Source organism: Monodelphis domestica, chromosome 3 (assembly GCF_027887165.1).
Source record: "Monodelphis domestica isolate mMonDom1 chromosome 3, mMonDom1.pri, whole genome shotgun sequence".
Lineage (NCBI taxonomy): Eukaryota > Metazoa > Chordata > Mammalia > Didelphimorphia > Didelphidae > Monodelphis > Monodelphis domestica.
The window spans coordinates 476,686,255-476,713,889 of NC_077229.1; the positions used below are offsets into that span (position 1 = coordinate 476,686,255).

Genomic DNA, 27,635 nt, shown 5'->3' on the forward strand with positions numbered 1-27,635 from the left:
CTACCTTCTGGGTATTTATCATCAACTTTTTTCTCCATTATACCCAAACCAACCCTCTAATACACTGTTCTGTGACTAATAATTTTAGATAGTTGTCCAGGTGTTGAAAGTTTAAGTGACTTGCTTAGACAAATAGTATGTACTTATCAAAATTTATTTTGATTTGATTTCTTTTTTTCCTGTTTTATCTTTTTAAAAAATTAAATTAAATTTTATTATTTTAAGGATATTTTATTTTCCTAATTACATTTAATAATTTTCCACATAAGTTTTATGTCTTCCTTCCTTTCCTCCTCCTTCCCCAAAATGACAAGCAATCTATCTAGCTTGTACATGCATTATCATGCAAAACATATTTCCATATTATTCATTTTTGTAAGAGAATACTCATATAAAACCAAAACCCACATTTAAAAAATAAACATAATCTAAAGTGAAAAATAGTATGCTTTGCTCTACATTTCAACTTAAATGTTTCTTTCTCTGCAGGTGGATTTTATTCTTTGTCCTAAGTCCCTAAGAATAGTCCTGGATGATAGTCTTGCTTAAAGTAGCTAAGTCTTTCATAGCTGATCATTCCACAATATATAAGGGTTTAATAAACGTTTTCTGTTCCATTCCCAAGTGGCAAAAGTGGGATACTCTTTCAATGTTCTCCTCTATGAGTTGCCTCATTCCCTGTCACCACATTCCTTGTAGTCTGTTCTCTACAGTTTAAGCTCAGACCCCTTCCCCCATCCCTGGCTCTACCCTTTCTTAGAAAGAATATTTGAGCTACCCCACCCACTTGACTTTCCAGCTGGCCTTATGCTGAGTCATTTATACTGTGCTCCAGCCACCACTGGTTTCTCCTTCTCATTGTTCCCCTTGTGCAGAATAGAGATAAGACTGGAATCCTCTCAGAGAAGTACATCTGGCTGAGAGATAAACAAACCAAGTTTTGTTTTCCTGGAAAGAGCAATATATATAACCTTCTCCTCCTTTGATTGGTTAAAAGGCTGTAAGATTTCAAATACATAGGACTGAAACAATCCTTGTTTTGATTGGTTAATTTTCACTCCTTTTGATTAGTTAAAACTCCTGAATAATTAGGATAATTGCATTTATAAATTGCACATTCCCATTAGTTAGCCATGGATATAAGATTGTGACTGTCAAGTAACCAGCCAATAGTGAATGAGGGGAGGGACCATCTTTGCATCAGGGGCCAGGATAAAAGGAAGACTATGCGCCCACATATTTCACATTCACTGACTGGAACACTTATAATGCTGATTTATGAATACCCATTTTCCTGAGAATGAAATAAAAGTTTTGACGCCTAAAAGGGCTTCTACCACACTGTAAGAATGGCAGGAGATTTATTTGAGTGAGTGATCTACCCACTTACTCCTGACTTTCTCCTCTACAACTAGCTATACCTTCTTTACCACTTAGACACACTGATTTTTTTTTTTTTAGTTTTGAACGGTACTTAGGTTTAATGGAACTTTTCTCAATGCAATGAAAGAATGCAATTTATCATAAGTGTTCCTGAACTGGGAATTATGTGTTGTTTTTATTTTTAAAGAAAAGCTGATAGTTTTAGTGGTTACAAAATGCACAAATCACAATTTTTTTAGGTATATTTATAAAAGTCATACTACAGAGCTTCACCTGGTGAACCTGACTTTTCTAAGGCAGGCAGTTATGGAACACAACCTCTGGCACTCTGGCAGGTTTTTTTTTTTTCCAATTAATTAATTATTTATTTTTTAAAGAATATTTTTCCATGGTTACATGATTCATGATTTTCCCCACTCCTCTTCCCTCCCCACTCCTGGAGCTGACAAGCAATTCCACTGGGTTATACATGTGTTATTGTTCAAAACCCATTTCCATATTATTCATGTTTGCAATAGAGTGATCTAGACACACTGATTCTGATAGAATGATTGGGATACTCATTGCTCCCCACCTCCATTTCTAGATTCTCCCTTTCCCACTTTTATTTTTCCCCATCTCTTTCTATGGCACTATTAGTATCCCAATTCTGTAGGCTAGAAATCTCTGTCAGCTATCTACTTTCCCTTTTTTTTTACTCCATTCTCATAATCCTTGAAAAAGTATACCAATAAAGTCCAAACTCCTTATGCTTGATATCTTGCCATTTAACAAATATTTAGTTCCCATGATATGCAGAGTCTTATAAAGAGGGAATATCCAAAGATGAATGTAGCCCTAGAGCAAACTCAGAATAATTCCCTGAAAACTATATTAATAAGGTTCAAGTTGTTCTTCAGTCATGTCTGGCTCTTTAAGACCCTATTTGGGGTTTTCTTGGCAAAGATATTGAAGTGGTTTGCCATTTCCTTTTCAAACTCTCTGTAGAGAAGAGGAACTGAAGCAAACAAGGTTAAGTGACTTGACCAGGATCACACAGCTAGTAAGGATCTGAGGTCAGATTTGAATTTATGAAGATGAGTCTCCTGGCTGGCTCCCCAAAACTGTAAGGATAATTTGGTTGATGGTGTTAGTTGGTGTTAAGGAAGCTACTACTTGTAAACAGATGAGTGAGGAAAGGTAGGAGTTTAGGTGGAACTCTGTCTACTGTGTCACTTAGCTGCTCCAAGGCTCAAGGTACTCTTTAGGAATTAAGAATAATTCCTCCAAATTGTGTGCAATAGTATACAGTTTCAAAGATTCCCATATATCATAAGTGGGAGAGGAAATGTGTAGCCAATTAAATTTCATCTCCCACCAGAATGCTCTCTTAGACTTCATGATCTCCAGAAATCCTACAAGATGAAATCCTTACTGTAACACAACTCCTCAGATCATTTCTTACCACAGCTGAAAGATTTCATCATTCTCCTGTGTGGAGAAGCCTTCCTCCTACCAGTCAGTTTCTCTTTATATGTTATCTTGCCCATGAATAATAAGAATAAGAATAAGAATTCTACTTGATATTTGTATAGCACTTGCTAGGTGCTTCACAATTATTATCTCATTTGATCCTCACAACAACGGAGGTAGGTGCTATTATTATCACCATTTTACAGATTAGGAAAGTGAGGCAAACAGAGCTTAAATGATTTGCCAGTGTTTGAAAGTCCTCTTGACACTCCTAATTCAGCTTTCTGTTCTTCATGAGGTGAGGGACTCTTTGTATTCTCAGTGCTTAGTACAGTCTGTAGGAGGCTTAAACTTTGGATTCATGTTCCTATGGTGCTGTCCCAGCCGTAGCTCCAGAAACACCTACTTGCTGCTTCCTTCCCAGCCCCCAGCCCCCCAATACTCAAAAGCTACTACCTGCTTCTGCCTTGCATTGCTACTGTCATCTGCTATTCACCAGGGAGCTGCCATTGGCATCTACTGTTCTCTAGTCCACCATGACTGCTGAAATGGGCTGTTTCTTCCCTGAGTTTCTACTGCCATAAATGCTGCTTCCCCACTGAATTATAGCTGTTGAAATTCCTTAATCAATCTATCAACAAGTATATTAGATAGCTTTTTATAGCTTTCAAAAATACATACATACATACATATATATCTATACTATATATATGTATCTGTTAGTAGGTTTTCATATTAGTAAGTTCCTCCTTGTACTGAACCAAAATCACCCTCTCTGTAATTTCTATTTGGGACCTAAGTGGAAGTCACCTAATCTTTCTTCCCATATATGACAGCACTTTAAATATCTGAAGATAATGATTTTATGCCCTACCCCCACATCCCTTAGAATGTTCAGTATTCTAAATGCCCTTATCCATTGTTCCTCTAAAAATACTGCATTTTGTCAATGCCCCTTCTGGACACAGCTTGTCAACTATCTCCTGACCAAGGCAAAGTAAAGTAGGAGTATAATCTTCCTATTTCTGGACATTCTATTTCTTTTTTTTTAAACCTGGAAGACAGATGGAAAAACCTCCAATTTCTCCAAAGCCTTATTCAGGAGAGAGAGTTTTTCAGTTAAAACCTTGGAATCTTCATCCAGATCTTCACTCAGGCTCCCATGTGACATGTTCCTGCCAATCAATTGGAAGTTCACATTGCAAAGTCCTTTTGCAAATCTTCCTTCTCTTATTACAGTGCTTATAACCACCCTGAGAGGCAGGTGCTTTCATCATCCTATTTTACAGAAGAAGTAGGGACTAAGAAATTTGCCAAGGAACACAAATTTAAGGGTGTGAGGCAAAATTCGAACCTAAGACCCCAGACCAGTCACACTATCCAACCTGGTACCTAGGACCCTAGGTCGAAGCGCCCCCCCCCCCGACCGCGCCCCCTGGCTGCGGAGGTTCCGTTTTTTGGGTCACGTGCGCGATATCATTCCACCCTTACAGAAAAGGGAACGCCTGAAGGCCTCAATCTTCTTGGACTCCTAGAGCTTGCAGGGTCGGTTCTGCGCGTGGCGCTGCTTCCCTTTCCCAGGGCTGAGGTTCGGGGGCGGGGACGGGAAAGAGGAGTAGGCTACGTGCAGGATTTGCAGGACGCGGGCACCCGGCGGGGTGGGGGAGAGGCCGGACTCTAGGAGGCTGAACTGTTGCCTACTTCCGGCGGGCGCAGGGACTGAAGGTTGGAACCCGTCGGGTGTGGGGCACTGGTCCTTCTCCCTGTCGGTGCGTGCTCCCTTGGCTCGCGGAGCCGCGTTACTTGAGCACCAGGCTTATGGGGGACCCTTAGATGCTGGGGAGGGGACGAATCCTTTGTCTCCTTGATGGTGTCTGTGTAGAGGGAAGTATTTCTCGGTACTTGGGGAAACAGGCGGGCTGCCCCGTGGAGTGCTACGGGCCCAAGTTGAACTCGCCGCTTTTGGGCTGGACCCAGGACTTATTCTTGACCTTGTTATGTCATAGTCTCCAGGACGGTGGGCTCCCTGTATAGTGTTTTAACCTGGGACATAGTTTAGGAACAGTAAAATATAATTCCTTCCTTTTCCGGAGGAGGAAACCAAGACGCACAGGGTCATATGGCAGAATTCGGTTTTGAGCCCAAGAGTTTAAAGGTGATCTTTCTCAATTTCCATCTGCCATTTGATCCAGAAAGTGAGCAAGATTCCTTTTCTGACACTGTCCCCTGGAAAGTACAGACAAGCCTCTTTTTACTTGTGTATGTGTTTATATGTTAATACTAAAAATACATTTATACACACATACATATATAAATAAATAACTTAATCAGTATACACACATTCTTATTTGGGTGACTGACTGGCTGTGACTCAATTTACTTACCATATATATACATATATATATATTCCTATGTTCGTATGTGTATATACATATAACTTTGCCTAAATCAGTATACACATATTCATTCTTATGTAGGTAACTGGCTTCTTAGCTTACTTGTACACATATGCATATGTAGCCCAAGATCATTATACATACATGTACACATATGTTTATATATACTTATTTAAGATGACTGACCATCAATACCTAACAAAGTAGAGCTTTAGACAAAAAAATCTTGCATCAGTATCCTGTTTATGGTTTATAGTCATGTTATACATTTGTATATCAGCTCATCAAATTTGCCCATGACACAAAGTCAGGAGGGAACACACTGGATGAGCCAGGATACCAAAAGATCTTGGCATATTAGAGCCTTGTGCTGAATCTAATAAGATGAAACTCAGGAGAAGTGAATGTGAAGTCTTGTACTTAAAAAAAGTCAACTTCATAAGTACAAGATGGAGCATGGTTAGTTGGTCAGCTGTTATAAAAAAAAATTCTAGAGTTTCTGAAACCAGAAACTAGTGAGATCTTGGGCAAAGCTAAGCTTAGCTTCTAGAAACAGAATGATGGTGACATTCTGCTTTGCCTTTATATAAATGTCATCTGTGGCATGTTTATTTGGGAGAGAAAAGCATAGTTTAGGTATGTCTTTGATAAGCTGAAGACTGTGCAGAGTAACCAGGATGATGAAGGGGCCTTAAGTTCCTATCATGTGGAGATCCAATGAATGAATTAAGAATGTTTACCCTGTAGAAGAGAACTCAGAAAAGACATGATAGTGGTTTTCAAGTACAATAGTCTCCTCCATGGTTTTGCTTTCCACAATTTAAGTTATCGATCATTCCAGGGTAAGGGGGAGGCAGGATGGGGCCTGAGAGGGAGCTACCAAACAGTTCAATGATATATATATATAGTCCCAGCTTAGGTCTCTCCATGAGTCACTTCTTTCATTTGGTAGATTTTAGGGTTTTTGTTTTTGTTTTTGTTTTTTGGGGAGATTGGGTAGGAGGCCACAGAACACCAAGTCATAGGACAGGATTGAATACAGAGCATAATACTATATGATAAAGTTAAAGTAGTTGTTAAAAGTTAAAAATTAAAGGGAAAACTATTTGAAGTTTCAGTCATCCACTAGAGGTCTTGGATTATATCTCCAGTGATATGTGGGGGTGTGAGGGTGGGGACACTACTCTATAGTACTGTATCATAATGTATAGTGAACTTTATTGCTATATTTAATGTTGGTAATGTTTTACTGTATGTTTATCAATTAAACTTGAATACATGTATCTATATCTGAGCAAGATCACATTATATATAGGGCTAACAGGTATTTGTTTATATCTATGATTTTAGCCATCAACAATGGGTCTTGGAGGGGGCAGTTAGATGGCTCAGTGGATTGAGAGCCAGGCCCAGGGATAGAGGTCCTGGGTTTAAATCAGACCTCAGATACTTCCTAGCTGTGTGACCTTGGGCAAGTCATTTAAACCTCATTGCCTAGCCCTTACCACTCTTCTGCCTTAGAATATTGATTCTAAGACAGAAGGTAAGGGTTTAAAAAACAAAAAGACCAGTGGGTCTTGGAATGAATATATCCCCCATGAATATAGGACCCTATTGTGTTTAAAAGGTTGTAATGTGACTTGTTCTGTTTAGCCTTGGAGGTCAGAACCTGGAATATTAGGTGAAGGCTGCCATCAGTCTTATCTAAGTTAGAAAAAAAAAGAATTCATAACAATTAGAGCAGTCCAAATTATGGAATTAACTGCTTGGAGAGATGAATTTTCCCACTGTAGAAGTCTTTAAGAAGAAGCTGGTTGATCATTTGTTAGGTATGTTAGAGTATTCCCCACTACTTCTGGGTAAAGGTTGGATTTTTATTATCACTGAGGACCTATCTAAATCTCAAATTCTGTGATTCTGTAATTGTCATCATAGATTTAGAAGTGGAAAGGGTGTTAAGAATCCAATTAGTTTGACCACATTATTTTATAGATGAAGTCTAGAGAGAGTAAGCAATTTGAACTGAGGTCCAGAGGGGCTGAGGTCACAGAACAGCTGTTAATAAGCATTCAATTTTAGACTAAAAAAGAAATTTAGTATAGAGATGTAAATGTCTATAATCTATAATTGTCATGGAAGTTGGTAAATCATGTGATTCAGTATTTTCTTTCATCAGCTTGCTTATTTTATATTCATTTATACATTTATATGTAAACATAGCCTTGATGTTGATTATATGTATAAATATTAATGCTTTGTGTATACTGTACAACAAATTTATTGAGAGAGCATGGTGTTATGGAAGGACTAATAGATTGGGAATTAGGAGATCTATAGTCCAGGCTCTGCCATTAACTGCTGGTGTGATTCTAACTAGTTTGAGGCTGTTTTCCCATCTATAAAGCAGAAGGGTGAAGGGGAAAGGCATGCCTGACTTCTAAGGAATTTTCCAACCCAAATAATTTGATCTTATAGCCTTTCATTTGCAGGAGAACCCAATGTTTTCCTTTTAAATAACTTCCATGCTATTTATGGCTTGTGTTAGAATAGATGATCTTTAATTCTCCTTCCCATTTTTTAAAAACACTTATTTCTGTTTTAAAATCAGTATTGTGTATTGGTTACAAAGCAGAAGAATGTGGATTAGGCAGTGGAGGTTGTGACAAAGTGTCTGAGGTCAGATTTGAACCTAGGACTTCTCATCTCCAGGCCTGGCTTTCAATGCACACTGAGCTTACCTAGCTGCCCCTTCCCATTCTTTAAATGTAGATGTAGAGCTTCCTTTTGTCTGAAAAATTCCTCTTGTGGACAAGTCAAAACATAAGTGAGGACTCTCTGCCCATGACCTATATGCAGAATTAGCTCTGTACACAGAACTCCAAATGGTACTTACCATATCTTTTATGTGCCTAAAAACAATGAATTGATCTTCAGAGAATCTAGATGGGCAGGAACTGAGATTGCATTCTGAAGAATGAAACTTTATTCATTTAAGAGTATAGTGAAAAGAAAGTTATCCCTGGGGCCAGGAGACCTGGGTTCTTATTATGCTTCTGCCTCTACCTAGCTATATGACCTTGAGCTTTAAATTCTTTGTCCTCTTTACTCTTTGAGCTTCAGTTTTCTTGTTTGTAAAATGAAAGAGTTCACTACTAGAAGTTCTAAGCTAGCATTGGTGAAGTATTGGCATGTGTGCCAAGTTGGCACAGGGGAGCTGCTCCATTCCCCCTCTTCCTAGAGACAATTTTTGAAGCCCCGCCCCTCTGTCCAACTGCCCAAAGTGTGCACTTCCCACTTCCTTCCTCTGCTCTTTGAGGTAATGTGGGGGACTTAGAGGCAACTCAAAGTTGCAGTTTGCGCACATGAACTTGAAAACTTCTCCAACATTGATCTAAGCTATCCTTCAGCTTGATACTTTTATTATAAAATTCACTAACTTAGTCTATACATATTGGAAATACTCAACTACTATGATGACTGATATTTGTGTGTGTGTGTGTGTGTGTGTGTGTGTGTGCGCGCGTGTGTATACACATTAAAGGAACTCAGTCTAATTTGGAAAACACACACATATATAATATGGAAAACATATGTATGCATAGTATCAGTATAGATATAATATATACTTATGTGTAGATACTATATATTTATATTTAGATACTGTAGATACACACACTTGATACTAAATATCTTCAATCAATCTTTGTATCTTCTTTGTACATAGTTTATATATTGTCTCCCCCATTAGATTTTGAGCATCTTTGGGGAAGAAATAGTTTTTTACCCTTGCCTTATACCACAAGTGCTTAGCACAGCACCTGACACATAGCAGACACTTTATAAATGCTTGCTAACTTGACATCTTACCTTTGTGCAGTGTACAATTTTTTATTTTCAGGGGACTTTCAGTAGCTTGCTACATATTTTTACAATTAGTAACCCTTACAGATTTTTAGTTTTTCAAGTAAAGCTAGCATATCCTGATGAACTTTAATCTACAGCAATTTTAAATCTTAAAAATATTCTATTCAGCTTTGAATTGTCAGAACTATATATTTTTCCAGGATTTGTTGCTTAACAAACTTCTTGCAATCCAGGTAAGCTAATAATATATTGAACACTGCCCAGCAACTATCATTGAAGAATAGTAAGAAATAGAAGATACTATCTGCAGAAAAGGAATTTACAGGCTTGTTTGAAAAACAGAACATATACCTGAAAGAAATTATAACACTTTTACTGAGTGACATGTTAGTAAATGTAAGTAAAATTTACAGTACAGAACTATTGAGTAGTCATGTAGAGTTTCATCATGGAAGGTAGGTATCCTAGAGGAAATGAGCTTTAAGACTAGTTCCAGAGGTGAAAGACATGAACTGGTGAGGGATAGGCAGTGATTAAAAAAAAAGTTTGAAGGCACAAAAATGAAACCTAGGAAGTTGTGGGGAACCCTAAATATAGCTGGAGCCTTTGTTCTCCTAAGTCATATATTTGGAATTGGAAGTGATCTTAGAGATCATTTAAGCCATTCTTTATTCTATAGATGAGAACTCACTCAAGATCACACAGGTAGTAAGCATGTCTGACTCCAAAACTAGCATTTTTCTAATGTAAATTAGAGAAAAGAGGTTAGTGGGATACTAGTTGTTCTTTAATGTTATGAAAAGTCTAGATGATCAGTAAAATAATGATAGGAGTCTATATAGTAAAGAAAGATAAGCAGGACAGCCTTGCGAGTGACCTTGAATTTATTATATACTTGAAATGAAAGCTGTATATAATCAAGATTTGCAACTTCATATATAATTCCCTAAAACCATTTCACAGTGTACACAGACATGCTCATTTTATTTGGTGTTTTTGAGGAATTTGTTTAAAAGGATATATATGAGAAATGTGTCTCCTCTCTCCTTTTATTATAAATTGAGGACTGGTATATTAAGAAATAACACAGAACTTCTAAGAAAAAAAGTTTCTAAAGTTTACTCTGAAACTGAAGGCAAGGGTGTGACCAACTTAAAGTGAAGTTCTGATAATTTTGTGTAGGCAGAGGCCCTACAGTTTGAACCAACTAGCTCTGTGTACTGTGGAGTAACCAGTAAGTAATTTTGGTTTTCATGCTTTTATCATATCTTCTTTGACTCCTTTGTGTGAGATACTCACAAATGCATAAATAGAATGTAATAGACTTAATTGAGTTTAATGTTTTATAATTATATTTGTCCTAATCTAGATTGAAATGATTTATTTAGTTACTGATGTACAGTATTGTTACTCAAAGTTAGGGAAAGCAGAAAATTTTCCCTTTTTTCCCAAGGGAGTTATAGAATAGAAATAAGGGAGTTTTTTTAAGGGAGTTCAGAATATAGAATTCTGAAATATTTTTCTTCTCAGGACAAACAATTGAATGAATTAATTTAATTTGTCACTTTCAATTAAGATTGTTTTTTAATATCGAATCTAGATTAAAAATGTGTGGGGAAATATGCATAATGCATTAAAATGATAGTAATTGAATTGGGCTTATTTACAATATTCTAAATGGGCAAGGATAGTCAAAACTTTTCAATAAGATATGGTTTTAATTGTGGTCACTAAGTATAGTATGGCATTTATGTTGCATACAAAGAAACCAATTATAATGAAAAGACAAGTATTTCATAGTGTGAAAAGGAGTACAGTTCCTTAAACTTTTATCATTCTGTCTACAGCCTTCTTCTGTTCTTATCTCTTACAAAAGAAGTTCCATTTTAGCCATTTCTTCTAACCTTGAAAGAAGTTGAAACTGTTCTTATAGATTCCTGTGAATTTGCTAATTCTTATTTCCTGTGACTTGGAAAATAGTGTATTTTGTTTTTAACTTCCTTTTGGACTTAATTATTGTAATTTTTATATTATCACACATCTTGTGCATTTCATTATTTGTATGGTTCTGGCAGTTTTTTCAACTTTTTTGAAATCTAAAAAATGAATTCTAGAACTGTCTTGTGTCCTTTCACTCAATGCTCAGTTTTAACTGAATTTTCCAAAGTCTTCAACCATATTTGTATTGTAGACAGAATATTCTTTAAAATAGTTTATACCCTACCAGCTTTTACTTTGAGATTCCCCTCTAGACACAGTCCTTGTCTAAACAAATATACTACTTAATTTCTAGAAAAGACATTTTAAATTTAGAAACTTGATTTGACTTCTCCCACTTAATCATTCCCTCCACCCCACTCCAAGCTGGATGGTGTAGTGCAATGATGAGACCTGGATTTTTAAAGAGTAGCCAAATTCAAATTCTGACTTTGTTGTTTACTTCCTGTGTGAACTTTACCTTTTAAATCTGAGGTTTTTTTTTTTTTTTTGTAAAATGGAGAAGATTGGACTAAATGTCCTCCAAGGATTTGAACCTTAGCTCAAGATACTATGTATACCTAGATATTTCTTTGTGAAATAACCAAAACAAACCCAGAAACTACACAAACCTAATAACAAAACACATTTTACTTAAAGTCAGGTCTAAATAATTGGAGAAATATTCAGTGTTCATGGATGAGCAGAATCAATATAAATAAAATGACAACCCCACCTAAACCCTACCTACTTATTCAATGCCATCACAAATTACCAAATATTTATATTATTGAGCTTGAAAAATCAAAACTAGCAAAATAATTAATGAAGAAAAGATAAAGGAAAGAGGTCTAGCAGTACAAGATTTTAAGCTGTATTAGAAAGTAGTAATTATCAAAACTATCTGGATAGCTAAGAAGCAGAAAGGTAGATCAGTGAAACAGAACAGACATACAGCAAACAGTAAGAGATTATAGTAATCTTGTATTTGACAAAAATATAGCTCTAGACCAGTGATGGCAAACCTTTTAGAGATGGAGTGTTGGGCCCGGCCCCCACCTCACCCCACCCCACCCCGATGGTGTGCCATGCCCCTACCCCCACCAAGTGCCAAGCACACCCTTTCCCCCCTTACCTCACACAGGGGAGGGAGGAAGCATTCCCATTGGGCTGCTGAATGGAGGTGGGTGAAGTGAGAAATGTCTTCAGTGAGTGTAGAGAGAGGGAGGGAAGTGGCTTGAGCTATCTGCTCCCCTCCAGCTCTGCTACCTGTGAGCTGCCCACCTTATCCCCTGGGCACTCCCATTGGCTACTAGGCAGAGGGGCAGGGATGTGAAAAAATGACAGGCACTATGGAGAGGGGAGGGGGATCAGCTCTACATGAGGCCCTCTGCCTTTCTGGTAATAAACTGGGAGGGGGTGGGGATGGCTGCATGCCCACAGAGAGCACCCCATGTGCCATCTTTGGCATCTGTGCCATAGGTTTTCCATCACTGATTTAGGATATTGGAATAAATCACTATTTGGTAAAATTTGCTGAGGCAAATGGAATGTAGCTTGGCAGAAACTAGGTATAGACAAATATCGTACAGTCCAGTGGTGGTGAACCTGTTAGAGACCTAATGCCCAAACTGCAATCCTCATGCCACATGTGAACACCTGCCTACTCCAGACAGGGGAGGGAGGAAATGCTCCCATTGGGCTGCTGGGCAGAAGGGTGGGTGATGAGAGAAATGCCCTTAGGTCTGCATGGAGAGGAGGAAGGAAGCAGCCCCTCTAGTATGCATGCCATAGGTTTGCCAACAGTTACAGCATTCACTAAGATAAAATCAAAAGGGCCACATGTTCTAGAGATATCATAAGCAGATTAGTAGAACAGGGAACATATTACCTATCAGATTTATAGATAGGAAAGAATTTATGACTAAATGAGATGGAGCATTATATAATATAAAATGGATAATTTTGAGTACATTAAACTGAAGTTTTTATATAAATAAATGTTGCCAAGATTGGAAAGCAAAAAATTGAGAAAAAATTTTCATAATCTCTTAAATAGAAAATGCACATCAAAAATACATGAGAATGTTGTCAAACTTATGGGAATAAGAGCCACCCTCCAAATGATAAGTGGGCAAAAGATATGGACAATTTTATATGAAAAAATGGTATATGAAAAAATGCTCTCATTCAGGAAGTGAAAACCAAAACAATTCTGAGATATCACCTTACACCCATCAGATCAGCTAAAGTAACAAAAAAGCACAATGACAAGTGTTGGAGGGGATATGGAACTGTGAACTGGTCCATCCATTTTGGAGATTATTATGGAATTGTGCCCAGATTGCTACAAGCCTGTATATGTCCTTGAACCCAGCAATATCATGCTGTGCCAGTTTCCCAAGGGAATCGAGGGGAAAGGAAGAGAACCTATATGTTCCAAAATATGTATAGCAACTCTCTTTGTAGTGGCAAAAAACTGGAAATTGAGGGAATGCCCTCCAGTTGGGGAATGGCTAAACAAATTTTTTGACATATGATTATGATGGAATATGCCATAAGAAATGATGAACAGAGTAATTTAAAAAAAAACTTGGATAGAACTACATGAGATAATGAGGAATGAAATGAGAACCAAGAGAACATTATATACAGCTGTAGATTTAATATTTGAGGAATAACATAAATGTTCACCTCTAGAGAATGAACTGAGAAGTGATAATATGAAAGATATATTCTGTATATTTTTCCAGATGATGCCTTCTATAGTGTGGGGAGGGGAAGGAAGGGCTGAATAAAAAAAATTAATTATCAAGAACCCTAGAAAGTTCTTGTTAATATAGGCAAATCTATCAATATTTACTGTATTTTAAATTAAAACTAATAACATTTTAAAGTATTCGCTTATTCATTTAAACTAACAATAAGCCCATTACATGTTAACATTTTCTATGAATAAAGAGTGACATTATTTTACATATTTTTATAAATCTCTTTAATGTCTATCTTAATAGAAGACAATCTCAATATTACTATAAATTCATATATTCTTCCTGGGTGTGTCTTGGAGGGTCAGTCATGTCCACAATTGACTACAATTCACTTGTAGTTATTTAGTCACTTTCTGGCATGTCTGACCCTGTGATCCCATTTGGGGCTTTCTAGGCAAAAATATTGGAGTATGGTTTGCCATTTCCTTCTTTCAGCTCATTTTACAGATGAGGAACTGAGGCAAAGACGATTAAGTAACTTGCCTAAGGTCACATAGTTAAGTGACTAAGGCCAGATTTGGGTTTATGAAGATGAGTCCTCCTGATTGCAAGCCTATTTCTCTACCCCTGTACCACATGCCTATCCATTCTAATTCACTTCAAGCCTCTCTATCCTGTAAATTATTACTCCTCAGATCCTTATTTATTCTCTTTAGGTGTCCTCCCTCCAGGACCTTGCTTCTTAGAGAACTAGATCTTTTTCCCCTAACATTTTAAAGTTACCAAATAAAACACAACATATTTTAAACAAGATTATGGAAGTCTCTTTGCACTTTCTGAGTGTTACAGCTGCCACCATCAGTAAAGGGGAAAAACAGGATTGCTATGAGAAGTTAGTAATGACTTATTGGTATTCCCTTACACGAATAGTGACTCTGCTGTAGACACTAGGTCAATGGAGGAGGAAGAATTTGGAAATCATTGGTAAGACAGCATGTTTTCTTTTAACAAATCTTAGTTAACAAATCTTAGTTAAAATAAATTATCTATACTTTTTAATATCCAGTAAGGATTTTAGTATTTTATAAGAATTCTATATTGATTAGGTCTTTTATTTATCTGGAAGAAATCTAGGTTTTTTATACAACATAATTAATTCTGTATTGATTAAGATCCTAAACTAAGAAAGTCCATTTTTTAGTTGATAATTTAGTGCCTTTTTTCATTTATTTTATTCAGCAAACATGGATTTGCAAAATTCTACAGAGGATCCTGAGACAACAGAAGATGATTCTCCTGTGTGTGTTGGCAGAGAAGAAGACATTAAAAAATCTCAAAGAATGACAGCTATAGTCCATGACAGAGAAATTGTCATTTTCTATCACAAAGGAGAATATCATGCTATGGATATTCGATGTTACCGTAAGATTTTTGTATTTTTTTTTTGTGGTTATATAGTAATTCTGAAACTGTTTTTATTAACCAGATGTTGTATTCACTTATATTTCAGATTCAGGAGGACCTTTACATTTGGGAGAGATAGAGGTATGTACAAACTAAACTAATTTTCAACAAACTTAGATAATTTTTTCTATTTAATTTCTCAATATTTTTATTATTTAGTATTTTATTAATTTTTTGGCTTTCAAAACTAGTGGAAAGTATAAAATTATATTTTACTTTAGAATGTGATTTAGTTTGTATATAAATGTTGGTATGAATATTTCCAAATTCATATCACAAAATATATAAGCCATACTGTGAAGATTCAATTACAGAAACATTAGAAAACTATCTAGCTTTGCTATTTTGACTCTCTTTTCAATTTTTGCTTGTTCCTCCCTACTCCATTCAAAAAATGGGCAGCATTAATTACCTTTCCTACTCATGCAAGGTTTCAACCTAAATTTACATGCCTTTTCTCTCTCTGAACTTTGTATCTATCTAGTTCATACTTGGCCTAAGGTATGACCTTAGTCATTGCATATTATTAAGAGATTACTAGATATTAGGGCATTTTGATTGATAGAAAATTCAGAAGTTTCATCAGAATTTATTCCCTATATGATTATGGCTATTAGACCAGGTGGATAAAAATTTGGAAGTCATACTAATTGATGTTCATATTAAGAGTGAGGTCATGTTAAATCCAAATATAACATTGTGCCCCACTTATAGAGTTTTCACCCACTCTTTCAGAGCTATTACCTTTCTCTTTTAAGTGCTGTCCCATAAGGGCCCCAGAAGTTACAAGTCCTTCTATTACCTGGGCCCTTCCACTTTGTTTCTTGCCTTAACCTACATTAGAACTAGAAAGTTGAGTCATAGTTCCAGTAGCAGGTTGAAGTCATTTTCATTCTTGTAACCATCTGGAGTTGAAAGGAAATGAAGCATTCTATCTAAGAACTTTTTTTTTTTTTGCTTTACAAGTACTAAACTAAACTGTACTTTACAAATATGTTTTGAAAGTATATTTAATGGGTAAATGATATTTATCTAACAGAGAGTTTTCAAACTCCTGGGATAAAAAAAAGGTTAAATAACTTGGTGTCACATATTGGCTCTATAGTAGAACTGGTAATAAAAAAAAATCTATGAATTTCACTTTGAATTTTATAATATGAGAAGGAGAAAGAAAAAGAACAAACATTTAGTAAGTACTTACTATGTGCCAGGTATTGTGCTGAGAGCTTTTCAAATATCTCAGTCGATTCTCACAACAATATTTTGAGGTAGGTTATATTATTATTCTCATTTTACAATTAAGGGAACTGAGGCAGAGAGAGATTAAGTGATTTGCCCAGGGTCACACAACTTAACCCTTCTGACAACATCTAGGGTTGAATATGAAATCATGTCTTTCCTGACTCCAGGCCCAGCATTCTATCCATTTTTTCCACCCAGCTGGCTCAGTGACATTTCAGTTCATTCATTAAACACTTATTGAACATCAACTATATGCCCTAGATTCCAGGTACATGGTTTTATACATTTGTTTCTTTTGTCATTTTGTAATTTACATTTCATATGGTTGATCACTTGTCAAGAACTTTTAAAAAATAGTTTGAGTGTAGTAATTTTTGTATGGTTCTATTATTAATAATAATAGTGTCCTAAGCTTTACAAAGCATTTTATATACATTCTCTCATTCAATGCTACTGTGAGATAGGTACTATTAACCTTAATTTTTTAGATGAGGAAATCAAGGCTCATAGAGAGTAAAGGGCTTGTCCATGGTCACAAATCTAGTAAAGTGTCAGAGGTAGGATTCAAATCTAGGTTTCTCATAACTCCAAAGCTTCACACAAGTTAGATCCCCAATAGAATATAGGCTGTTCCCCAATTGATAAATGGTCAGAGGATATGAATAGGTAATTTTCAGAGGAAGAAATCAAAGCTAACATTACATGTATATATATATATATATATATATATATATATAATATACAGTATATATATAAGGGTTTAAAAAAAAAGAAATAACTTGACTGGCATCGATGAATGTTAAAACATTTCTCTAAATCCATATTAGAGAAATGCTAATTAAAATCACTCTGAGATACCACTTCACATCCACCAGAATGGCTAAGATGACAGAAAATGGAAAATGACAGACATTGGATGGGATATGGAAAAACAGATACATCGATGCCATGTTGATGGAGCTGTGTCTAACCTTTTTGGAAAAGCAATTTGGAACTGTGCCCAAAAGGTTATTCAACTATATATATATATATATATATATATATATATATATATATACACATATACATATACATATATACATACATATATATATAGATATAGGTAGATAGATAGATAGGTAGATAGATATAGATATGTATAGATATATGCACACACTCTCTGATATAGGAACATTGCTTTTAGGGCTATACCTCAAAGAAATCAAAGAAAGAGGAAAAGGATCCATATATACAAAAATATTTATAGGGGCTTTTTTTTTTTATCATGACAAAGGATTGGAAAGTGAAATGCTTATCAATTGGGGAATGCCTGAATAAGTTATATGAATGTAATTGAATACTCTTGTGCTATAACAAAAGGGTTTCAGAAAAAAAACTAGAAAGAACTGAACTTATGCAAAGTGAAGTCAGCAAAAGCAGGAGAAAAATTATACTATAAGAGCAATATTGAAAATTTAATCAACTTTGAAAGATAACTCTGATAAACATAATGACCCACTTCACTTCCAGATTAATCATGATGTAACATACTATCTAGCTCCAGATAGAGAACTAATGGACAGTAGTTTAAAGCATATTTTTCCTCTTTTTCCTCTTTTTTTTTTTTTTGAGGGGGGGAGGCAGAGGTCATGGCTAATGTTATATTTGTAATACATTTTGTATTTCTTGCCTTTTCATTGAGTGGAAGAAGAGGATAAGAAAAGAGGGAGAATTTGGGACTGAAAAAAGAAAAAGCTCTGAAAAAAAATCAGTCAGGTTGGGGGCAGGAACTGTTATGTTAGTGATTGTATCTTTCCCACCTAGTACAGTACCTGGCAAAGAGTAGGCATTTAGTAAATGCAAATTAACATAGCTCTTATTTTTAAAATATTGTTGCCTTCCTGTCCACCTCATGTCAAAGAAGTGATAAGACTGAAGGTACAGATTGAAACATACATTTTTGGACATTACTAATGTAAAATTTTGTTTTCTTTCACTATTCATAGTTGCTACAAGAGTTTTGTTTCCTTTTTTTTCCAGTTAAGGGTTGGTGGGAAGAGAGAAAAACAGATGTCTGCCAAGCGAAAAAAAGAAAGCAAAACAAAATAAAAATTATACCAAAAAATTTTATGTTTAATGTGAGAATTTAAGATTTCAAAATGTTTAATCTGCTTAACCATTTTCTTCCCCAGGATTTTGACGGACAGGCATGTATTGTTTGCCCTTGGCATAAATACAAAATTACTTTGACAACAGGAGAAGGACTGTATCAATCTATAAACCCTAAGGATCCATCAGCAGTACCCAAATGGCGTTCCAAAGGAATAAAGCAAAGGATTCATACTGTAACTGTGAAAAATGGGTATATTTATGTAACACTTAACAAGACTTCAGGTTTAAAGTGTGATTCTGATTTCTATGCCACTGGACAGTTTAAAGTAATTAAAAGATCTTCTACTCTGAAGAAAGTTCCTGATTTAAAAAATACAGGACAATAATGAAAAAAAATATTTTTCTATATGTGGAAAGAAAGTATTTTTAGGAAATTCTACCCAAAAGGCAATACATAGAATTTGCCTGGTGTGAATGTATCCTTTTTTTTTTTTACAACAACAACAAAATAATAACTTGGAGAAGCATAGACAGGATTGTAGCATGGAACAAAATCTATGATGCATTTTCCCTACCAGAATACTCATTGACATGCTCTTGCTTAAAAACAAAGACAAAATAAAAAACATGACTATAAGATCCACACTCAGTGTAAATCATATGACTATAGGATTTAGATTTGGAAGGGACCTTAGTGATTACTTTAATCCTACTTTAATCCTATTATTTTATAGAACAACAAAACTGAGGATTAAGGAGATTATATGACAGGTTCAGGGTCACACAAGTCTTAAGTAACAAAAGTCAGAATTTAAACCCAAGTCTTTTTATTCCAGATCCAGGGGACTAGAGTTCAAACTTGGATTCTGTCCAAAGCATTATTATAGCTGTACCAATATTGTTAAAGCTACAATTCCAAAGAATTTGGCCAACAGTCATTGAATGCTTGTGTTTTTGAAGGTATGACTCAATTGTAGTAAATTCTTTTAACTATTTGCTGACTTTGATTTGAACTTTGTTTTTGTTGGGGGGAAATAGTGTGTATATTTATGAGGGAGCAGCTCATGAAAATACCAAATAATTTTAATCATTACTGATCCCACCAAGAGGATCTCATGCCTCCCCGTGCAAATGCATGTTATAATTTGGAACACTCTGCCCTAAGTCTTTCTAAGGGACACACCTGGAATCTTTCCTATTGGTTAAATTGCAAATGATTATTGATAAACAAGCTGCATGTCTTAATGGATCTGCTCTGCCCTTTCCTGCCTATATATTAATTATCCTATCAAGAAAAAGTAGTGCATCACTATACATATGATCATCCCATCAATGATGAAAGGAGAAAGGCTTTGCAAATAAAAAATCCCTATAAAAATCCTATAAAAGAACTATAGTTTTATATTTACAACTATCAGAGAATAGTGATGGGAGCAGCTGGGTGACTCAGTGGATTGAGAACCAAGCCTAGAGACTGGAGGTCCTGGATTCAGATCTGGCCTCAGACACTTCCTAGCTGTGTGACCTTTCAGTATTGATTCTAAGACAGAAGGTAGGGGTTTAAAAAAAAAAAAGAATAGTGATGCAGACCACATTGGCTCTCAGTTACTTCAGGTTTGTTTCTTTTTTTTTTTTCCCATAATGGGCAAAGCTATATTCTTTTTCAGTGTTGGTGGCCTAACTTTCCTTGCTGGGGATCTTTTATGTAGATTTTGGAGAAGAGTGATTAACTTGAATGCCAAATATTGTTTGAAACCTACATTTTTCTATATAAATATAGATGTTGTTGTATATACTGAGTCCACTTCTGTCTAGAAATGTAACTTTTCTTTCTTATATTCAGTATGAAACAAAAGATTATGATGAGAAAAAAATCCTCAATGCACCAAAATATTTATAGCATCCTTTTTTGCAATAGCAAAGAATTAGAAACAATGAAAATGTCTATTTGGGAAACAAATTGTGGCTTGTGAATATAATGGAATGTTATTTTTCTGCAAGAAATGACAAATAGTGGGGGCAGCTGGGTGGCTCAGTGGATTGAGAGTGAGGCCTAGAGACAGGAGGTCCTAGGTTCAAATCCAGCCTCAGACACTTCCTACCTGTGTGACCCTGGGCAAGTCACTTAACCCCCATTGCCTAGTCCTTACCACTTGTCTGCCTTGGAACCAATACAAAGTATTGATCCTAAGAGGGAAGGGAAGGGTTTTTAAAAAAAAAAAAAGAAAAGATATGAGAAGTCGCTTTTAGATTTAATCACGGAAGCTATACACCCCCACTTTACACTCAAGTGGGGGGAGGTCCATAACCCACATGCTAAAGTGGGTGACAATTCAGAAACTACTGCCTGGGAAATCCTAAGAAAATTTAGAAACTACAATTGGTAAAGTAGAGGCAAGGCACAGGCAGTGATGAAGAGAAGGGTCTTTAAAAATAGTTGCAACTTCCTGTGAGTGAGTTATTTGAGCTCTTTCAAGACTGTGAAGGCTGGTGGAGGATCATTTGGTGAGACTGCTATTTACTTTGGATTGGTGAGTGGGAAAGACTGATCTTCCTTTCCTGACTTCCAGAGAGATTAACACCAGACAGGCCTCCATCTCAGAGGCCACATGGGTAATATCTAATTTACCTCTGGACCCTCCGGCTGGACTTCTGGATCCCTGCTGGAGCAAAGCCAGGTGCTGGAGCAGATATTTAGCTCATTAAGCTAAATTTCTTACTTGACTCTCTTTCTCATTTCTCTACCTTACTCTTTTCCTCTATTTTGTAAATAAAAGTACTATAAAGTCATTTGACTTGTATATATTAATTTCAGTGACCACATTTCTCTTATACTTAGTCCAACCTTAATTTTTAACCCTTACAATATATTTTGCATATTTTCATACATTTTTGAAGTATCAGTTGCTGACTTTTCTTTTTCCTTTTTGGGGACAGTTGAATAAAAATATCATTTGTTCAGTGGGGTGACTCTTGGGAGGGAGAAGGGAGGAATGGTGTGGGAAATTTTGATGATGAAAAAACCTAAGACATCAATAAAAACTTATTTCAAAAAAAATTTAGCAATATGAAGACAGGAGAACATAGATGATGAATTTGGTGGGGAAATTATAAGCCTAGTCTAGAGAAATTATATAGGAGGGATCAGGAACTTCAATGTCTACCAAAGCTCACTTGCCAAAACCAGAGCAATTGATATTTTTAACTTACCTTGATTATGATTTTATCCTTTGAAAGGGGAAGAAAATAAGAGAACTGTTATTCTGAATCTGATTCTGATCAACAAGGAAGAGTTGGTAGTTGAAGTAGAAGTGTTCAAAATAAGGGATAAGTGAGTATGGGTAAACCATAGTGCAATAGAAAGCCAGGCATCATCTAATGTGGATATAGATTTAAGAGTAAATTTTAGAGGCTTCAGAGAAAGAGTATTATTCTAAATTCTAAATTCTATTCTAAAACCTAAAATTCTACTGAGGAAGACAGTGCTAGGCTAAAGGGAAACTCACATTTCTTTATTTTTTAATAATATTCCCGCTTCCCCCCCCCCCCACCATTTATATGTAAGAACCATTTTAAACTTTTATTTTAACATTTAACACTTTTTAACATTTGTTTTAACATTAATTTTGAGTTCTAAATTCTCTCCCTTCTTTTGACCTCCCCTTCCTCTCTCTCTCTCCCCCCTGAGATAGCAAGCAGTCTGATCTAGATTCTTCATGTATAATCATTTAAAATCTTTTTTTCTCCCTGTTAATTGTTTTGTGGAAGAATTTTCAAATGGAAAAAAGGAAAGAAAATGAAGTATTTGTTTCCATCTACATTCAGACTCCCATTCTTTCTTGGATTAGAGTGGGGAGAAACTTAGAGCAGGCTAGCACAGGAGCGGGTTATTACAGTAGTCCCATGTTTGAGGTGATAAGGATCTTCATAAGGATGATAACAATATCAGGGGAGAAAAGGAGGCATGCTCCTGAGGTGTTGTAAAGGTGAAACTGACAGAATCTGGCAACAGACTGAATATGAGGGGTGAGAAATAGAAATTGGTCATAGGTCTTAAGCCTGGGGAACTTGGAGGCTGGTGTTGCCCTTTATGGTAATAGAGAAATTAGGAGCAGGAAGGGTTTAGGGAGAAAAGTAATGAGTTCAGTTTTTAATCCATTAAGTTTAAGATATCTGCTGGACATCCAGTCTGAGATATTTGAAAGGCAATTAGAGATGCAAGATTATAGGTCAGTGGAAAGGTTAGGGCAAGATAGTTAGATTTGAGAATTATTAGCATAGGTATGATAATTAAATCCATGAGAACCAATGAGATTGCCAAGTGAAGAAGAGGAGGAAGAAAAAAGAGATCTTAGAATCTCAGAATAAAACCCCATGGGACTCTTATGATTAAATGGCATGATCTGGATCAGGATCCAGTACAGGAGACTAAGAAGGAATAGTCTGATAACTCAGGACAAGAAGTAAGTGGTGTCCCAAAAACATAGAGATGGGTGATCAACAGGGGTCAAAGGTTTCAGAGAAGTCAAGAATGAAGACTTGAGAAAAGGCCATTGAATTTGATAAGAGATCATTGATAATTTCGAAGAAAGTAGTTTCAGTGGACTGGCGAGGGCAGAAGCTAGATTTTAAGGAGTTAAGAAAGGAGTAGAGGCTCCTGTTGTAGATAGCATCCTCAAGGATTCAGCGATGAAGGGCAGAAGAAATATATGACAGTAGCAGAGATGAAAGAATCAAATGAGGGTTTTTTGATAATGGAAGAGAGATGGGTATGTTTTTAGGCAGTAAAAAATAGCTAGTAGATACAAAGATTGAAGATAAGAGATGAGTGGGGATGACAGAAGAGGCAAACAGTGGTTGGGATGGAATGGGATCACCAGTGCAGCTGGTAGGATTGGCCTTGGTAAGGCTACCTCTTCATGTGAGACAGAGGTGAAGGAGGAGAAAATGGCAGAAGGCACCTGAGTAATAAAAAGAAAAGAGGGCTATGTGAATTGCTTTAATTTCTAAAAATAAAATGTGGGACAAGGATCTCAGCTGACAGGATAGGGAAAAGATAGGCAATGGGAGATTTGCAGAAGGTTGAAAATTTTCAGAAGAGCTCTTGTGGAGAGTGGAATACTAAATTGATAAGGGAAGGATTGCCTAGCAGCAATTGAAGTTAACATAAATTTATAGTGGGCTCAGTCAGAATAGTTGTGTGATTTTCTTCACCTACATTCAGGAGCATGTATGTACAAATAAAAGTGGCAGGTGGTGGGAGTTACCTAAGGCTAAGCCATGGCCAGATGTAACTGGCAATATGATAGGGGACTGGGAACATAAGACAGTATAGAGTTGATTTGGTTCACCAAGGGATGAAGATGGAGGAAAGAGGATAGAGTGGTTTGTGTAAGGGAGCTGGCCTGGAAGAAAACTGAGGAGTCAAAGGTCTGGAGGTCTCAGTGTGGAAGAAGAATAAGTGGTAGGGGAAAAGAGAAGAGGTAGAAAGCCAATAGTCTGTGGTCAGTCAACAAGGTGCTTTTGATGGCAAGCTCATATGACTGTCTTTGAGGGGGAATTGGGGGCATGGAGCAATAGATCATGGGGTGAATAGGTGAAGGAATTATCTAGAGACTGATATGGATATATGGGGAATTCATTTGTCAACTTAGATTTTTCTTAAAGACATACCAACTATTTTAAAGAGCAATTCGGAATTATGCCCAAAGAGTTATAAAACTGCATATACATTTTGACCCAGCAATACCACTATTGAGTTTATGTGACCAAGTCAGCTCTCTTTGTAGTGACAAAGACGAAGTTGAAGTGATGTCCATCAATTGAGGAATGACTGAACAAATTGTGGTATATGATTGTGATGGAATACTTTTGCACCCTAAGAAATGGCAAGCAGTTTAATTTTTTTTTAATGGAAAGACCTACATGAAATTTTGAAAAGTGAAACAAACTAAACCAAGAGAATATTATATACAGCAACAGAATTATTGTTTGAAGGATCATTTGTGTATGACCACTTCCAGGGAAAGAACCAATAAATAGAAATAAGTGAGACATTTTATATATACATGTAAACATATGTATATACATATACACACGCACACACATATATATTTTTCCAAATGATGGCTTCTCTAATGCAGGAAGGAGAAGTAAGGAGGTAATTACCTGGATATTTTAATGTAACAAACACTTAAATTTAAAATAAATAATTAAAAGACATACCTAAGGGAACTTGAAACAAAGCAGATGCCTTTTTTTTTTTTAACCCTTACCTTCTGTCTTAGAATCAATACTATGTATTGGTTCCAAGGCAGAAGAGTGGTAAGGGCTAGGGAATGGGGGTCAAGTGACTTGCCCAGGGTCACACAGCTGGGAAGTGTCTGAGGCCAGAGTTGAACCTAGGACCTCCCATCTCTAGGCCTGGCTCTCAATCCACTGAGCTACCCAGCTGGCCCCGAAGATGCCTTTTAACATTAACTGATTGAAAAAAAAAGTGTTACATGAATATGATGAAATATTAGTGCACTATAAGAAATTACAATTGTGATTATAGAGAATGAGGCATCTAGGCTGAGTTAAGCAAAACCAGGAAAATCTATACAATTATAAAAATATAAATGGAAATTCAAAATGGATGAATGACTTGAACATAAAGAAGGAAACTATAAGAAAATTAGGCGAACACAGAATAGTATACATGTCAGACCTTTGGGAAGGGAAATACTTCAAAACCAAGCAAGAATTAGAAAGAATTACAAAATGCAAAATAAATAATCTGGATTACATCAAATTAAAAAGTTTTTGTACAAACAAAACCAATGTAACCAAAATCAGAAGGGTAGCAACAAATTGGGAAACAATCTTCATAAAAACCTCTGACAAGGGTTTAATTACTAAAATTTATAAAGAACTAAATCAATTGTACAAAAAATCAAGCCATTCTCCAATTGACAAATGGGCAAGGGACATGAACAGGCAATTCTCAGCCAAAGAAATCAAAACTATTAATAAGCACATGAAAAAGTGCTCTACATCTCTTATAATCAGAGAGATGCAAATCAAAACAACTCTGAGGTATCATCTCACACCTAGCAGATTGGCTAACATGACAGCTATGCAAAGTAATGAATGCTGGAGGGGATGTGGCAAAGTGGGGACATTAATTCATTGCTGGTGGAGTTGTGAATTGATCCAACCATTCTGGAGGGCAATTTGGAACTATGTCCAAAGGGCAATAAAAGACTGTCTGCCCTTTGATCCAGCCATAGCACTGCTGGGCTTGTACCCCAAAGAGATAATGGACAAAAAGACTTGTACAAAAATATTCATAGCTGCGCTCTTTGTGGTGGCCAAAAATTGGAAAATGAGGGGATGCCCCTCAATTGGGGAATGGCTGAACAAATTGTGGTATATGTTGGTGATGGAATACTATTGTGCTAAAAGGAATAATAAAGTGGAGAAGTTCCATGGAGACTGGAACAACCTCCAGGAAGTAATGCAGAGCGAGAGGAGCAGAACCAGGAAAACATTGTACACAGAGACTGATACATTGTGGTACAATCGAAGGTGATGGACTTCTCCATTAGTATCAATGCAATCCCTGAACAATCTGCAGGGATCTAAAAAAAAAAATACTACCCACAAGCAGAGGATAAACTGTGGGAATAAAAACATCGCTGAAAAGCAACTGCTTGACTACAGGGTTGGAGGAGATAAGACTGAGGAGAGACTCTAAATGAACACTATAATGCAAACTCCAACAACAGGGAAATGGGTTCGAGTCAAGAACACATGTGATAACCAGTGGAATCATGCGTCGGCTATGGGAGAGGGCAAGGCGGGGGGGGGGGGTGGGAGGGAGGGGAGGGGAGGAAAAGAAAACGATCTTTGTTTCCAGTGAATAATGTATGAAAACGACCAAATAAAATAATATTAAAATTTAAAAAAAAATGAAATGGCATTGATGACAGCTGAAAAAAAAATATAAATGGAACAGCAACAACAAAAAAAAAATCTAAACTAAATGATCAGTAATTATGATAACCAAACTTAGTCCCAAAGAGGAGATATGAAACTGTACCTCCTCTATTTGCACAGGTAGGGGATGGAGGGTGCAAAATACTGAATATAATGTCACTCTTGGTTGATATGTTAATTGCTTTTGTTAATTCTTTTTTTTTTATTAGATGATTCTGGGTGGGGTGAAGAGATATAATGTGAAACAAAGATCATGTAAAAAAGAAAATATATAAATTTCTTAAATGTAAAATATAAGATGTACAGAAAATGGAAGTGATGGCAGGGAGCAGAGGATTAATGCAAAATTATGCCATGGTCCTTTAAGAATATAGTTTGGAAGACCGAAGCTCACAAAGAGCTGAGGCTGGAAAATATCAAAAGGGTATTTGTTTTATTTTGCTTAATATAAATTGAGAAAAGAGGAAATCCAAAGATAGGACCAGTGTTCTAGTGAGCTGGGGCCATGATAATAGATGGCAGAAGGAGGTCAGAACTGTTCAATTCTAGTGTCTGTTTTCTCTGTCAAAGTTAATGATCTTTGGACTGGAAAAAAAGATAGAATAAAAATTTAAGAAGCTGAAACCTTAAATAAGTAAGGAGATAAAAGAAAATAGTTAAGTGCCCTTGATGAGTTCCAAGTCACCTGAACCCAGGATGTATCTCAGGTTCCTGGGCTGTTAATTACTGTTGAACCATTGTTTGTGCTCTTTGAAAGATTGTAGAGAATGTGAGAGTTGCTATAGATAGTATTGGTGAAGATTTTCAAGTTCAGGAGCCCAAACTGCAACTTCAAGCTGCCTGTGAGCCCCCTATGTTACCCCAGAGAGAGGAGGAAGTGCTCGATTTGGGTGGTGGAACAGGGGCAGGGCATGCAAAAAATATCATCAGGTAGCTGGGAGGAGAGGGAATGAAAGAGCATCCCCAGTGCTGGCTTGGCACACATGCCAATACTTTGCCAACACTGCTATCATACAAGATAAGAATAAATGTCCTGGTTTTAAAAGAAAAAAAAAAGAAGAGATGGTATCTAAAA

General features: G+C 36.3%; 1 protein-coding gene across 6 annotated transcripts; it reads left to right on the top strand.

Annotated features, from left to right (window-relative positions):
- Positions 1-4,261: 4,261 nt before the first annotated feature.
- On the top strand, positions 4,262-26,413 carry RFESD (Rieske Fe-S domain containing). Of its 6 annotated transcripts, XM_007487262.3 has the most exons (5): positions 4,262-4,380; positions 15,023-15,205; positions 15,294-15,328; positions 18,661-18,830; positions 19,417-20,538. In XM_007487262.3, the coding sequence occupies exons 2-5, from the start codon at positions 15,028-15,030 to the stop codon at positions 19,520-19,522; spliced, it is 489 nt and encodes a 162-aa protein (XP_007487324.1). In that variant the 5' UTR covers positions 4,262-4,380; positions 15,023-15,027; the 3' UTR covers positions 19,523-20,538. The 6 variants fall into 6 exon arrangements, with proteins under 6 accessions (XP_007487324.1, XP_007487322.1, XP_007487320.1 ...); XM_007487260.3 differs by having other exon boundaries at positions 18,661-20,538; XM_007487258.3 differs by lacking the exon at positions 4,262-4,380 and adding an exon at positions 4,456-4,604 and having other exon boundaries at positions 18,661-20,538.
- The last annotated feature ends 1,222 nt before the right edge of the window (positions 26,414-27,635 follow it).

Bases quoted from the DNA above. Each gene is read 5' to 3' on its own strand.
- RFESD (XM_056824673.1), top strand. From the start codon at position 25,218: ATGAATGACTTGAACATAAAGAAGGAAACTATAAGAAAATTAGGCGAA.